This window comes from Thalassophryne amazonica, chromosome 21 (assembly GCF_902500255.1).
Source record: "Thalassophryne amazonica chromosome 21, fThaAma1.1, whole genome shotgun sequence".
In the NCBI taxonomy this organism is placed as follows: domain Eukaryota; kingdom Metazoa; phylum Chordata; class Actinopteri; order Batrachoidiformes; family Batrachoididae; genus Thalassophryne; species Thalassophryne amazonica.
In genome coordinates, this window is record NC_047123.1 from 36,823,767 (window position 1) to 36,840,591 (window position 16,825).

A 16,825-nucleotide genomic window follows, 5' to 3' on the forward strand; every position below is an offset into this window, starting at 1 on the left:
GATTACATCAGAGGAACCTGATTTGATTTGGAAGACACCCCCTGTTCCGGGACGCGATCTCTTTAGGCCCCCCCACTCTGCAGAGTTCTTGCTTTGTCAGAGAGGATGATCTTGATGAATATGATCTGAAAGAGCAGGAGGGAGAGGGGGGATTAGGTGAAAGGATTATAATTTCCAGTGATGAGAAATAATAAGAAACAATAAATCCTAAGTAGATTTAGTTCTCAAGGAAACACTGTTAGAGGAAATCAACAGAATAAGAGCGAGGATGGAGGTCAGATCCCGTCAGTCTGACCTCTTCAGTCTGAGCAATGAGAGTAATTCTTATTTTTTTCTTAAAATGTGAAAATATCGCTTCAAGCAAACAACTTATTGCCAGTGTTGGATCACTTGATCTTATCGGGGTTCCTCATTAAGTTCTCAGATGATCTCTGCAAATCTTAATGGAATTAATCTTATCAGGAAGAAGATCCTGCTACATATTGGCACTGATTGATGTCTGGGTGTCGGTTTTGGATATTTTATGTTGTTGTTTTTAACATTCTTAAACAGAAACTTAAAAATATATATATATTTTGAACAATTTCTTCCAAAAATTTTTTAAACCTTTATCTAACCAGGTTAGTCCCACTGAGATCGAGACCTCTTTTGCAAGGGAGACCTGGGCAGTTATAAAGTTTCCAATTCATCTAACCTGCGTGTCTTTAAATGTGGGAGGAATTCGGAGCACCCAGAGGAAACCCACACAGACACGGGGAGAACACGCAAACTCCACACAGAAAGGCCACAGGTGGGAATCAAACCCATGACCTTCTTGCTTTGAGGCAACAGTGCTAACCACTAAGCCACCATGCTTATTCCACCAATCATGACCACCCCCCCACCACTCAAAAACAACATTCTTACACCCGTCCTGTAACAAACATTCAACAGGAGAAGTTTCCTGGAGATCAGGATTTTCATCCGTTAAAGTAAAAGAAACATGTTTGCTAATCATGTTGTGTTCCAGGAGATAATGCTGCAGATGTCATGTGGTGATCCACATGAATCCCTCCCACTGTTTTTCTGAGGCATTGACTCTACGTTCTAGTTTTGTTGTCTCTGGGAGCGTTTGTCTGAAAGCAAGATTCCCCAAAAACTGGTACAGTGAGCCCGTGGAATTATTGTGGGGAAATGGTCCACTGGTCAAGAAAGAGATGATTACTGGTTACTGTAGGTTCTGGAATGGCGCATAAAATCTGACTGCACTCGTCAACTGGGGTAGCTAATAGCTGGTACCTGGTATTGTCTCGTCCTGTTCTTAGTGTGTGAGGTATTGTGTTTTCTATTGTATCTCTGCAGATTTCTCCAGGTCAGGGTGGGTTTCAGTGCCCTGCTCAAGATTTCACTGACACTGGGGACAAATCTGGTTGGCTTGGTGGACAAACTGATCGACTGCTGGAGGTGTGGTCTTCATGGATTCATCTGTGATCCAAAGGACCTCCATACAGACAGGTGTGTGCGTTAAACTAAAGATGTCTGATTTGTTGAACTAACCAAATTTGGCGAGTTCTGAAATGCTGTAGATTGTGTACATATTTATTAATGTTTGCGTGTGTGAGAGATTTTAAACTCCATGTGGGGTTCCATGGGTCTGTTGCTAACCTCTGTGCTCCGAACAGACCATTGTGGGAAAGAAATGGGAAAATGTTTGGCAAAAACAGATGATAGTAACATCATAAAGGAGGCTGAATCTGTAAACCGTAACGGCCCCCAACCATGACACAAACCACACCGCACCCCAGTCCTGAACTATGACCCTAAACCATAACCACGTCAGACCCTGGTGTAACTCTAATGGCTAACTGTACCCCAACCTTGACCTTAACAACAAACCGTCATGCAGCTGTAACGCTAACATCTGTTGTAACCCAACTGTAAACAAAACCTCATCACATTCCAAATCCATCTGTAACCTGAAACCCAACCAAGTCCTTAACCCCAGTCCAACTGTAACCCGAAACCCTAACTGTAACTCTAATGGACAGTGCCATTAAAGCCTTGTACATTAACTGATCCCCTTCTTTGGTATTTGCTAGTATTGGACTCCCCCCCAACAGAATCGGTTGTCTTTTGTTTACGTCCCCTCGTTATTTTGTATCCATGCGTCCAGTCGGACAAATGCTGCTGAAAGCAGGACCGTCTTGTCGCGGGTTCTAAATGAGTGCATGGGCTCAGTACAAATGCTCTTTGACAGTCTCTAAGTCGCCATGTGTCTCTTCAAGGATCAAGCTGAACTCGCGCTGTGGGTGTCGGATTTAGACCCTTTGATGATCTATAACTTATAGGCACACTGTTGATGGATGTGCACGGTGCATTGTCACATTGGGGCCTTGTAAAACAGCAGCTGCTAATGCCTCTCTGCTATGAGGTAGCGGGCGAGGGTCGCGTGTGAAATGCAGTGCGCCGTTACAGACCTTTGTACTTGCAGTATGGCGATGGCTCCCCTCACCTCGAGCTCGTGACCTTGTCATCGCGGGCCAGTTGCAGGCTGCGGTGCTAACTAGGGGTCATCAGCGGGGCATGTTTGGAGAGACGGATGGTCCTGCTTATTGTTGCTGATTGGAGAATGTGGGGCAGCGTAATTGATAACTCAGGGCTGTGTTTTTTTTTGGGGGGGGGGGGGTGAGGTTGCGTGCCAAGACCATGTGTAATTCTTCCTGTGTTCCCTTGAGCTGAGCTCAGACATGTTTCAGCAGATCCACATTCTTTGTGTTGAACTTGCTGACCTGATGAAGGCGATGTCTACCGTCGCGTTATGGAGTCAAGCCCTTAGCGTAACCCTCCCGTCGGGTGGTGGTGGTGGGGGGTGGGTGGGGGGTGGGGGGGTGTTGGAGCTGACGCCGGCCCGCCTGCCTGCTTGCTCTCCTGCCTTGCCGTCTTAACCCTGTGGGCTTTGCAGGCACAGAGCTTCATGGTCCTCTGTTTATCCACGTGTCTTTGGCTTGGCTCAGGCCGTCCACTGGAAGCCACCGTGGGCCGAGTGGGTCCGCTGCCCCGTGTCACCCACCTAAGCTCTACTTTCACTGGAGGGCTTAGCGGCTCAGCCCTCGGCCACTTTATGAGCCGACAGCTGGGCTAATCTCTTTTGTCTTTTCTTCTCGGACAGTCTCTGTCTTTCTCCTTGCTTGTCTTCGAATTTGTTTGCTTTTGTCTTTAAAGGACATCGCTGTTTCTGTCCCCATTAAACCCTTGGCAACAAGTGGTATTTTATCATATTTACTGCAGTAATAGTCACATTTGGGAGATCCTACAACTAATATACTTAATGAAAATAGTTTTTTTTTTCACACCGTTTATTTCAGGACATACATCATAAATGTGTATGTTGAATAGATTTTCTTCAGCAGCCAAAAGTTGTCTAAACATTCTGTTGATCACGGCTCGTAAATCCAAACGTAGCAGATCTGATGCCCAAGAAGAGTGTCGCTAAAGGACCCACAATGTCTCTGTGCAAAGCCCCGGTGCTGCACTTATTTAGGGTCTTACAGTCATAAACTCTCTCTACCCGACAGTAGACGCGTCTTTTCTTGTCGTCAGTGGGTTCTGTGAAGCTGAATGCTGTTGTTACCTTCTCATGGACTATAGGTGCAGTCATGCTGTGACCTCAGGAATAATTGTGGCAAACGTGGACTGATGTAACCGCTGAGTTTTAGTTCTGCATGCTTGGATAAGTATCGGGCAGTTTGTGACATGACTGGCTGGTTTTCAGACACCTGACGTGACAGAGCAGATCGTGGAGGTGGATGTTCTCCAGTGAGCACATGAACATCTCCTGGGATTGTTTTTGATGGTTTACGGCAGCAAAACAGAAGCTATACTTTGAATGGGTGAAAAAGCTCCAGGTTCTGGGTGAATCTTCATGCACGAACTCTGGAGAAAACGCAGGCCTCAGACTCTCTGCTGGCTTCTTGTCACGCTGAGCTCAGTGGTGGTGATGAAGTAACACGTCGTGCATTTTTCCAACATGTGGCCGGATCTTTGTTCTCGGGCAGCTGTGTGCACACTCCTCCATCTGACGAGACGCGTCATTGCATTTTTATCTGGTCACATTTGGTCTTCCTTTAAATCTCCTTTCACATTCTTTCCTTCTTCCATTTATTCATCTGCCCCCTTCATCCTATCGCTCGTGCTCCTCAGCCTGCCTCCTCTTCCTCCTCCTCTTCAGCCGCCCGGCTAAACTTAGAAGTGACAACAGTTGCAGGGTGACACCGAGGGCTAAATAAGACCAGAACAATAGCTTCCCTTCTCTCCTCCCCCCTTTAATAGACTTCCATTGTTCTCTCACTCTGCTGTTCCTCTTTGGCGGAGTTTGTTAGCTATGCTAATGAAGGTTGGGCTTGTGCGGGTTTAGTGAGAGGGGATTTGATGCTCTTTAAATGGGCACTTTTAGAAAGGGGATGTGATCCTAAGTGTGACTGGGTGGCTATTTACCACCAGTCAAATGTCACATGTGGGGAGACGGGATGCAGCAGTGGAAGCGCACGAGAGATTTATTCCTGCGTTTTCCCCTTCTTCCTAAAAACTGGTTAACTGTTGTTGCCAGAATAGCAACATTCAATTTATTTAATTTATATAGCACCAAATCACAACAAAGCTGCCTCAAGGGGCTTCACACGGGTAAGGTCTAACCTTACCAACCCCCAGAGCAAAAACACAGGTGACAGCGATAAGGAAAACCTTCCTCTGATGATTTGAGGAAGAAACCTGAAGCAGACCAGACACAAAGGGGTGACCTTCTGCTTTGGCAGCATGTGATATAAAAGATGATTGCTCAGAACAAAGTTTACATGTGTGTGATTTCTACCAGCTTGATACTCAGAAGTTGCACATCATCTGCATAAGATCGGTTTCTGAGGGAGGTGTTGGTGTTTCAAGAATCCACTTTAACTCGAGCAGCAGCACTGAGTTTTTTTCTGAAAGTTGCTGTTAGCTTACTAACAGGCATATTAGGCCATACAGGATGCTGTTTCTGCAAAAGTATCTTCTCACTGAGAAGAACCCTCTGTAGAGATGCACGAGATGTGAAGATTAGAATTAGAAGATGCATTCAGAGATCAGAGATATGTTCTCATTCCAACGTTTGAAACCATCCTGCCTCGCAGTGGTTGGGTTTGGGAGCATGTTTTGGTCCTGTAAATTTCCACATCTGCCAGTTTGACAGACATCGTTGAACTGTTCTAGGTTACAACCACCCAACCAAAGCGTAGAAGAAATAAGTCCTGTATCGGCCCTGGGGTCGAAAGCACAAAACGTATTCAAGTCTACAACTCCCCCTGGATGGGATACAAGTCCATTGCAATTTATTCCCCCAGTTAAAGCCAGTAACTATTTACACGTTGGTGGACTGGGACAATGAATGCAGATGACGTGTCTTCTCCACGAATGCACACAGGTAGTGTGACCAGCAAGCCAACCCAGGTTTACATACTGGTAACCCAACTTGTATCCCATTGACCTTATGGCCCTACAAGCCTAATCTAGATTTGGCTAAAAATGTCATCAACTGCTTCCTGACCCAAGAACCATCTTTCCACAAATCCTTCCAGTCCATTACTGTTGCAACAAACACAACATACACAGACGTGTCACCACATAACAACTCTGTCCTCCTTCAGCTGCCTGAGGTAATAAAACTTTAAGCTGTCATTCTACACTTGAATACATCTGAACATTACACACTACACCTGAAATTGTTTATATATATATATGACATGATCTGAGCAGACGTTTGAGTATTTAGAATATTTGTGCTGTTGTTCTAAGAATTGTTTGGGTTTTTGGAAAGAAACATTTCTTGATTCCATCTTCTGCTGGTCGAACTATACGTCCTTGAACAAAATGTTCTCTAATCTTTCTGAATTCCTTGCCAAGAGGAAACCTTTAAGCACAAGTCATGACTCAAAGAATCAGTGATGTATTGCTGCTACTTCACTCCTACATATCAACCCGGGTCAGTATGCCAGAGTCCTTGCAGAAAGAAAGAATAGAGAAAGACAAGACAGAGAGACTACAGTAAGTATAGCGCAATCAGTCATCTTATCAGTCAGTAAGTCTGTAAATAGCCTGGCCAGTGGCTCCTTTGAGCTTTCCTCTAAGAGCAGTTCTCTGTCTCCTTGGTGTATTAATAGTGCGAGTGCATTGTTTCCTACAGAAGAACTGCTGCAATCAAAGGAAGCTGGCCAGCCAACTATACAAATGTCTTCCTTTGTCCCTATCTTTAGCAGCCGTGTAAGAGCCGTGTGCACGTGACTGTACTTGTATGTGTGCTTGTGGGTATCTTGTCCAGCTGAATGTTTGTGTGCGAGTGCCTCTAATGTCCCAATGACACAAGGTCAATAACTTTGGCTATTGTAACAAAAAAAAAAAAATACTGACCTACTTCAGTCACTTATCTTGGTGGTCATGTTCATATCTCTGGTTCCTCGGCCTTTGAGATCAAGAGACACCCAGGAAGAGCTCATGGTGTCATGAGGTCGTTGGACTCAGGTGTGTAGCGATGCCGAGACCTTCCTGTCTTGCTGTGTTGTTTGGGACTTGGATTCTAATCAGTGACTGAAGGCATTGACTGGATGTCTTTGGTTCCACATCGACTGGAATTAGTTTGTTCAAATGAGTGTTTCTTGGAGAGACTCTGATGTGAAGTGTCACTTGCATTGTGAGGGAACGCCAGCAACAGTATTTTGGTCATGTGGTGTGTTTCTCTTGGCATGATCCCCCACCAACTGGAAAAAACACCAAATACAGTAGATGGTTACTTTTTTAAAAGATACCATATGGATGAACCTGTTGTCTGCCTGCGTGGTTGTCATCCAGAATCCAAGACCAGACTTGACCAACTTCATCCAATAAACTGTTCAGATTGTCAGAACTGGAAGGCCTTATTTCAATGATACCAGGAGATGTACACCCCCCAAAAAAACACCCCTCTACCTTTCCAACACCAACAATTCAACAGTTGTGCTGGTCTGAGCTGTGCAGGAATGTCACCTTCCACAAACACGTGAGGAGTCTACAAAAAATGTATCTCAATAAGAAGAAAAACTTATGTCACCATCATGGTCTAATACGACGGCTTCTGAGTGTGGGCTGCAGGAAGACTTCTAGATAAACGGCTTTTTCAAATGGTTCTTAAGCAAAACATCGACGGGTTGTCAGCGTTCGGCTCATGTTTGATGCACTGTAAGGGGTCACATCTGTGTTGTGGCTGTAGACGAGGCAAACGTCTCCATCTGATGTCCATCAAAGCATTTCAGCAGGTTTACTGCCAAACTGGATGAAATATGCAGCAGTCGGTGCAGGTGGACTTCACCCTGTGTGGCACCAGGACCACGATGACAAGTTGCTTATTGGAGCTCCGTTGACCTTTTTGTCACAGCCTGAAAAAGGTCTCACACATGTGACCTTGTAGGTGAAAGGTCAGTTGGATGTTTGTTAGGAAACATGACGATCCAACACATTTCCATCCCAAAGAGCCCAAACATCAGCACTTCTACTGTTTCACAGACTGACCACAGAATTTTTTAATGTGTTTTGTGCACAATCCTAACTTTGATATATTTGAGCCTTTGTAGTTAAAGCAGAAAGCACTTTCCTTTATTTGAATAATTTGTCCCACTTTATTTAATGACTGAACAAGGGCATTGTATGGTCACGTTTGACTGATGAGTTTATAAATGCTTTTGATGATTATGGAGCTCACCTTTAAATAATTAGATGTGTTTGAACAGAAACAATTAGCGATTAATGCTCTCTGTGGCCCACTATTGTCCTCTTAATTGACAGCTCCAGCCAAAATATGATTGCCTGACATTTTAAACTGAAAAAACCTTGACCTGTCAGATTTGCTCTGCAGGGCTGCACGTGCATTTTCACACGTACATGTCTGCGAACCTGAATGTGCACGATGAGCACAGGAGTGGCTTTTCTCGTGTGCGCACCGAGAGAAGCGGTTTGTTCGTGTGGTGGCCGAGCGGTGGCACTGAGGCCTCATCGGTCACTTGGAGTCTGCTAGTGACTCGCCAAGGGCACAATGGAATTAGTGAGATTCTCCGCAATGTGACAGCTTGCTCTGGCTAAATGGTGTAATAATCTACCCCTCCTCTCCCAAACCTCCAGCAGCAGGAACACACGTACATGCGCCTACTCATTCGCTCCACTCGTTCTTACCCTCCCCATACCAACTGGCACAGATAACATTGTCTTAAGCTATAAAAAAGATTTTTTTTTCTCTCCCTCCATTGCGGTAATTATTGAATTAATGCAGATGGAAAGAGACATCTGCATGTTAAAGTGTTGGCTTCTCACTTATGCACAGCAGATGTTCCCCTGTCATTTACTCAAATTACGCTGCTTAGATACACAGAGGGAGAGCGGGCGAGCGAAGGAGGGACGCCGTATTTGTCAGGGCGACATTGTCTTATGTCCCGAGTGTCAGCAACTCCATTCTGCAACTGTCCTTCGAGGCATTCCTCAGTTACATTTCAGTTTGTGCACTTGCTTTATTACAAGTAGTACTGATTTGATTTCTTTAAAATTCCATTTTATTTATGTGTCCCAAACTAACAAGGCCATCATAGTGGGTTTTATATTTTCCACAACCTTGACTTTGACTTACAAACTGGGTGAGGAACCATTCCAGAAAATCATTCTATGGAAAAAAGAAAAAAGGCATCCACAGCATTAGAGTGCCCCACTACCATTTTGACTTCACTTGATGTCACCATGTGATCTCAGAGATCTGACACATTTGTTAGTCTGAGGAAGAAGATGTCTATGCAGAAAATTTCATTTCAATATCTGGTGTGGTTCCTGAGATATGGTTTGTAGTGTATTTTAGGTGAATTTGACCTTGACCTTAAGTTGACCTTTGTTGTGAGAGGACAGTCCACTAAGTTTATCTTCCAAGTTGTATTAAAGTTGTCCCTTACATTTTAAAGATATCACTGCCAGCAGTAGATGACCTCTGATTTGAACTTGGCTTTCGAACTATGACCTCAATTGTGAGATGCTGGTCCACTGAGTTTACCCACCATCTATAAATGAAAGCGTTGTTTGTGTTTTGAAGATATCTCTTCCAGCCGTAGATGATGAGCTCTGATTTTGACCTTGACCTTTTGATCTACAACCTTGACATTACTTGTATTGTGAGATGATGCTCCACTGAATTTTTGAGCCAAATTTGATTGAAGTTGCTCTTTGCGTCTTGAAGATATTGCTGCCAGTAGTAGATGACGATGATGATGATGATCTCTGAATAATTAACGTGACAATCTTGTCTGCCAGAATACTTAAGAAGTTTTTCATAACAAAGCCTACATCATGCAAACCTCCAGTAGAGGTGCTCAAATCAAGTATAGAGATGTTTTCAGGTCTTCGACACAAGGTGCCAACCTGCTCGAGGACACTTTGATACACACAAGTAACCGGGGTTCAATCCACACAGACACAAGAATGGAAACATTAAGTTCTGACTGTAGGTAAGTAAATACGTAACGGGCTGAGCGCTCACTGACAGCTGAACCCGCTGACTGACCCCTCGAACCCAGCTGATGGGCCGGCTGGTGTCGAGATGAGACCGAAGGGACGACATTCTCTTGAAGATTGTGATTATTTGAAGCGAGGATGAGACATGGCTCGGTGAACTGGTGTGTGTGTGTGTGTGTGTGTGTGTGTGTATATATAAGCCTGATGATGGATAACCAGGAGACCTTCTCCTTGGGATTATATTCCAGGTTGGTTCGACCTCATCTTTCCGGATTATGGTGATACAAACATTCTTGTATTATATTTTTTTGTGCTTATTGTATTAATGCTCACCGGCGGTTTCCAGGAAAAGCTCCCTCCCACGTCTGCTTTAAAGTAATCTTCTTCCACTTGGACTTTTAAAATGTTTTTTGGGGGGTTGGTTGTCTTTTAAAGTATTTTCTCTCCCAATCTTGGGGTTATTTCTAAACTTCTGATTCAGAACCTTGTTCACTGCCACTGCTGAAAAAGAAAATGGTATAATATTTAAGAATAATTGTAAAACATCAGAATTTTTAGATTTGATTAAGTCGAAAAATTAAGACGAGAAGTCATTGAAAATGTTGTCTTTCACACTAGGAAGCCCCTTTGGCTGCTCCCTTGTTTCACTCGGGGTCATTACAACAGATCTGAGGTGGATCTGCATGTTGATTTGTCACATGATTTCCTGACGCAACTCTACATGGAGAATGGGCAGGGTGACCCTTTCTGTACTGGAAACGAGCACAGTTAACCGCTTGTCCACCATCCCTGCCCGTTCTATCACTGACCCGCCAACCTCAAAATTCCTCGTTCTCCCAAAAGAAGGCAGATTTGTTTACAAGTCCTATTCTGACACCCGGAGCAGGTAGCTCGGTGGGAAAAGGAGTAGGGCTACCATTGTACAGACTTGGGTTTGATTCCTGGACACAGTATATATGTGTTCTTAGACAAGACATTTCATCTGCATTGTTCTAGTCCACCCACCTGTAAGTGGGTACTAATCTTGGCTGGGGAAGTAACCCATGTTGGACTCCAGGGGGAGTTGTAAACTCTGATCGAGCTCACACTACGGAAGCCGGGGATAAGCACCGGCGTATATAGGGTCTTGTTCCCCCTTGTCACCATCTAAAGGGATAAAAATGAAACACAAAATGTAAATTCATCTTAAATCCCAACTTCTTATTAGAGTCGGAGTCTGTTTGGAAAATGGTTTAATTTTGTGGGATCATTTCCAAAAGCACCTACACCGTGACTGTAGGTCATAATGGTAAATGGACTGCATTTATATAGCGCTTTTCCATCTGCATCAGACGCTCAAAGTGCTTTACAAGGTGCTCACTACACACTGGGAGAAACTAGGGGATTAAGGACCTTACCCAAGGGCCCTTAGTGATTTTCCGGTCAGGCTGGGATTTGAACTGGGGATCCTCTGGCCCCAAGCCCAATGCTTTAACTACTAGACCATCACCTCCGCTAAGACCAGAACACCCTAATAGACCGTGCAGACTTAGCGGTCTGCACTGTCTTGGTATTTAGATGGGTCACAGAGTCCCGTGACTTGACTTGCATTTGTCGGTGAGGAAAGATTGACTGACTTTACCTTTGCATGTGATGTTATAATGGAAGTTGATAGATTTCCTGGTTGAAGCTCCTGAGCAGTTGACTGAGGAGTCTGTGTCCTAGATCAAACCCAAGATCCAGACTGTCAATAACTTAATGGATTCAGCCAACCAAATCAATATGCCTCCATGAGGGGAAGCCATGGAGTTGGAGAAAAATATATTTGCCTCCAAAGATTGAAAGATGCCCGTGGAGTCATCATGGTACGTGGCTCTACCAATTCCTTTGCAGGAGGATGAAGGCCCAAGTCTGCACATATATTCTGCAGTTATATTCTACGGTTGTGAGACCTCAACGCTAACCAGTGAACTCCGAAGATGTTTGGGTGTCTTCAAGTGGTAGATATCAGTGGAGAATCCTTTTACATGCAGTGTGATGAAGGCAGGTGTCCTATTGGACAAAATGTACAGGAATCCTCCGTAACAGCTGTTTGGGGTCAGTAAATGGTTACCGTCATGACGTAAGGATGGCCTTAGGTCTGTATCTCTCATGTCCTGGTATAGCTTTTAGTTCATTTTTACACACACACACACACACACACACACACACACACACACACACACACACACACACACACACACACACACACACACACACACACACACACACACACACACACACACACACACACACACTTTTCCCAACCTCACTACAAAGCCACAAAATCCAGTGGAATCCATGCAACTTCTGTCTGTTCTCGAATCAAAATCCTTAAAGCCAACAGATGCTTTCTCGTTATCGCTGGCAGTTATCGCGCGCGGCTCCCTCTGATAAGTTGTTACTTTCTGACCCAGATGCTAAGGAGTTCAATTTACGAGATGCACTCGAAGAGGGGACGGGGAGGCGGAGGGATGGAAATACCCACAAGCTTCAGAGATGAGACGTAATGTGTCAATAAAAAAAAAGTCTGTTGTTGTTTCTGAAGCGGCGTTAGCGCAGTAAGGAGCTCAGCGTCTAAAGAGGCTTTGGTAACGGGGAAAAGATGGGCCATATTACAGCGAGGCCAGAAGCCTGCTTGATTAATGGGCAAGGATAATCACCTCATCAAATCACTCTCACTTATTAAATCTTGTTTAATATCGTAATGAGGGGCCTCCTGAGCTGCTTTGGTAAAGTCCTCTGCTCTCTCGAGCTCACTGACAAGCTTGCTCCCACACTTAGGGTTCCGCTTTAAAGGGAAGACTACTGATGCCAAGTTTGTTTCTCATGATCTCTTTGGTTTTTGTTCAACTTTTCACCTTTGTAGTATTTCCCTGTGTGTGTGTGTGTGTGTGTGTGTGTTTTTCTGGTTTCTGGAAGGGCTTGGCTCTCCTTTGCTTGACCTCCAGAAGGTGACATGACCAACCAAATGATGCCCATCCGAAGAAAGTGTTTTAACGTCTGGTAGATGGTTTTTACTGCTGTCATCCCAACCAGGCAACTGGTAGCTTGCATGGCCACTGTGATGAAGCTCAACAATTTATCTGCAATATAAAGAAGTAAATATGTTGCGGTGGAGTTTAGTGCCAGCAGTCCAAGTTTTGATCCTCCTACAGTTGTAACATTTTCTGGAAGTTGCTGTTAGATTTCTTATGTAACAATAACAACCCATTAGGTATCCAGTAAGCTAAAGTTTGTGGGTTAACTAGCAGATCATTCAGACAGAAGGACCTGGTCACAGGTGGAGAACGTTTCCAGCTGGACCTTCAAAGCTATGAGATAATGATAATAAATCAATCTGTTGAGGGATCCCGCATCATCGTATAATCAAATTCAGGTGTTTTTTTTTTTTTTTTTTCATGCACTGGGTTTCTTGAAAGGTGCTACAGAATATTATGTTGGGAGGGGTTGCATGGTGGTCCAGCAGTACTGCTCTTTCTTCCTGGTTCAAGACCACCCATGCTCCAGTGCCCATGTCCATCTGGAGTTGTGCCAGGAAAGGTATCTGGTGTAAAATTTGTGCCAGTCCAACATGCTGGTCCTTGCAAGATCTGCTGTGCCGACGGCAAGCAGAAATGGGAGCGGCTCCCCCACAAGAGATGCTAACCTATATTGCAGTGTTCATCACAGGCCTACTACAACAGAACTTTAACATTAGCTAATTAGCATCTACCAGAATCTCCAAGTTGGCTATTCGAATAGTTCATTTACACTAGAAGCTTCTGAATAGTGCACAATTTTTATGCTGAAGTTGATAATATCCTAAAATTGCTAAAACTGTCATATTGACATTAGCTGAACGTATCCCAAAAGCTAATTGTTAGCATGAAGACTGAGGCTTAACAGTAGAATTAAACCTTTACATCTTAGAATTTGTCCTGCTTCCAAAACATACATTAAACTCTAGGTACAACAATTTGTACACTTTTTAAATATTAACATCAGATTTTGAAAAATATAACTTCTAAAAGACTAGGCTTTAGACTGCTTAGTCAAGTCTCAGATTTTGGATGTCCACGCTTTTTTAGTTATGGAATAAAGTCCTTGTGACTCTAACATCTGTCAGTTGATTTTTGCTGCCAGCAGCCAATGTCATACATTTATAATATTTACTAATTGTATTATATCAACCCTTTGGCTGACAACACAAGTAGTCATGGGAATGGTGACATCAAGTAAAGACAATCTATTCATGGTCTGCCATATGTCATACTGGACCATCTTGGTAGTAAATCCCCGACTGTGAGTTTCTTCCAAGGAAGGGAAAAATATTTCGCCCTGCCCTTTGCCTCGTGCCTCAGCTCCCATGACTATTGCAGGTTATAGGTTCTTTCACTAGACACTCTCATCCACCACCCTCACCCCAAAGTTGGACCCAATCCTTTGCCGTCTCTAGAGGCAGGCAGGCAGGCAGGCAACAACTGGCTCAAGGTGACCAGTTCAGGCTTGAGAGTGAGGTTAGGGCTACATCTTCCCCCTGAATGCCTTCCATTTTTTGCCTTTATTGTTGTGGAGCAGCTGTTGTGTACCTGGACCCTATGAGTGGCGCCTATGCTGGGTATCTTGGCAGCCATGCTCTCTAGGCTTTGGATACCAGAGTGAATCAATTCTTAAAGATGACTGTCTGTGTGGCGTGTCACATGGACAGGCCCAGAGTGAAGGGCTTAGGGGGGCTCTGTAGCTGGAATGCTCTTTGATGGAAGGGCTGGAGAATGAGGAGGGAGGGGAGGAAAGGAAAATACGGGGGATCGAGATGGTTCTATTGTTGTGCCAAGGAATGCCCTTGATGGAGGGAGAGGGGTATTGTTTTAGTGACCATGAACTCTCTTGGACTTGAGAACTTAGATGATGGAGTTGTAAGGTGATGAACATGTCATTGTCTTTTCTATTTTCGGATAAGCAAGGAGACATCTGACTGCGCGTTGTCAGTGTTTTTTGTTAAGTACGGGTTGAAAGTTCCTTGAAGATGCAGCATGACAATGTATAAAGGTCTGATGATGTCAGAAGCAAGCAGAGATGGGCACCACCTGAGTCGGCCAGCACCAGTTTACCTGTCCAACAGGTCTAACTGTCCACTGAAAAGCCAAAGTCATAAAAGATGACATGATCAGAATGAGCTGCTATGTTGTTATACTTCTTCTTGCACCCATTTAGAAAACAATGCCTGTTATATTCACTCACTATCACGCTTATAAAATGCAGATTTATTCATATTTCAGAGCAGGGTGCTTTGAAAAGCTGTAGAAGAAGGTTAACTATGAGGGGAGCAAGATGGGCTCGGTATCCAAGAGCGGCAGTGATGGTAGTAGCAGTAGCCATGTCGCGTTTTTTGTTTTTTTTCTTTGAGAAAGAGCCTCATGGTCATCCCACGTCTGTATCTATTTCACGACAAATGAAATACCACCGGCCCAGGCCAGAAACAATGGCTGGCTGGAGGCAGTGTAGGATGCAGTGGTGCTGGTGGTGTGGGGGGCTAAGACTGGCTTCCAGCCCCTGCAGCTGTCCCGGTTGTCATTCCTTGTCTTAAGGCTCACTCCTGGCTCAACACTTCAGCTCGTGGATTAAGGGGATGTGTGTTCACGCATGTGTTTGTGTGTACGTGCACCAATCTCCAGCCCCAAGAGATACCGTCAGGCGACTCGGTACTCAGTAGTGTCTGAAATATGGCTGCAGACACAAAAGGCAAGTTGAACGGTGTTAAAACCCCTTCGGTATGGAGTAGACTCCAGGCATGAGGTCATCAGCCTTGCTTTAGAAGCCTTTGTCCTGCGGCGTGATTGACAGGAGGGGTGATTATTGAAAAAACAATTGTGGGATCAGTTACAGCCGTGGTCGCCACTCAAGATACAGCAGGTCGACTTTTAATACATGGGATTAGTCACAGAATTATGTCTCGAAACATTGATTTGTCAGAGCGCAAATGTGGATGAAAAGACGAGTTTTAGCAATCAGTCACATTCGCGGTTTAGCAACTTTCTTTAGTTAAAAGAGGTGAAATGTTCATGACAACAATTCACAGATATTCAACTTGGAAATTTGGGTTTTCAAAAATTGGTCTCAATGCTCCTGAGTTTTGAATTCAAAATGAAGGTGGTGATCTTTGTGTCTCGTCTCACACCAACTTTATATATATAAAAAATAAATTCTGCTAAAATAGAGGGATCCCGCTTTCAGTTAGAAAACATATTAACAAGATTTAATTCATCTTCTGGGCACTAACCAGTTGGCTAGTCAAGAACCGCCTCTACAGTGGCTAAAATTGAGGTTCTGAGCAAATTAAGTACTAAAATATCTACGTTGGGTGATGTTATGCATTTGACTAAATACTTTTTACCTTGTAGTCATGATGTTCAGAATTCACACATGGTGATGGCACTCCGCGCAGGATTCGCCAAGTGTCCATCACCACGTTTGTGAGAACATGCCAATGAAATTTGTGTTGCAAATACCTCGTGTGACCAGTTCAGTGAGGTGACAGCAGGACTGATGGCCATTAATTTGGTAGCTTTCGGTCTTTTCCTTGAAGTCTTTGGTCGTTAATAGCGGCCTTTGTGGTGGACGTTAATGCATCGCTGGTTTGAACATGTTATCGTGGAGAAAGACAAATCTGTTCCTGCCTTTCTGTGTGTGTGTGTGTGTGTGTGTGTGTGTCTGTCTCCTTCTCTCATATATCTGAGATTAGCCTTTGCTCAAACACCTCCTGTTCATCTAAGTAATTAAAACATTAGAATTACTGGATTATAAACTGTGTTTGATTTAATCTCGCACTCGATGCTCCAAACATCTTGCCAAATGGGTCAATAGGAAATATAATGGGCCTCTGTGATTTCGGAATCTGGGATCTGGAAGAGGCAAAGGATGCCAATAATGGCTATTAAAAGAGACCTGTGTGTGTGTGTGTGTGTGTGTGTGTGTGTGTGTGTGTGTGTGTGTGTGTGTGTGTGTGTGTGTGTGTGTGTGCCCAGACCAGCTTTGCCCTGAGTGCCATCTGTCTTGGACCCACTAGACCTAGTTTAGAGTGTAAGATGCCAAAACCAGTTCAGTCGCTCACATGTACATCACACATCCTCACTTCTTGAAGAGAATCTACTAAAGTGTGTTTGGAATCATTTTGTTGTGTTTTATTGTGTTGTTCCCTGGTTTTAAATAAAATACAGTAATTAGTTCCCTCATTGATTCTGATTAACTTTCTAACTTTATATTTTGTAGTGATATAAATGACGTGTAGGTGCTGACATGG

General features: G+C 44.0%; 1 protein-coding gene across 1 annotated transcript in view; it reads right to left on the reverse strand.

The window, feature by feature from the left end:
• Positions 1–16,825, reverse strand: part of smyd2b (SET and MYND domain containing 2b) — a 31,407-nt gene that overhangs the window by 12,314 nt on the left and 2,268 nt on the right. The window contains exon 4 of the mRNA XM_034161911.1: positions 11,147–11,225. Within this exon, the coding sequence (XP_034017802.1) occupies positions 11,147–11,225 (79 nt within the window). The remainder of the gene's footprint in view (positions 1–11,146; positions 11,226–16,825) is intronic.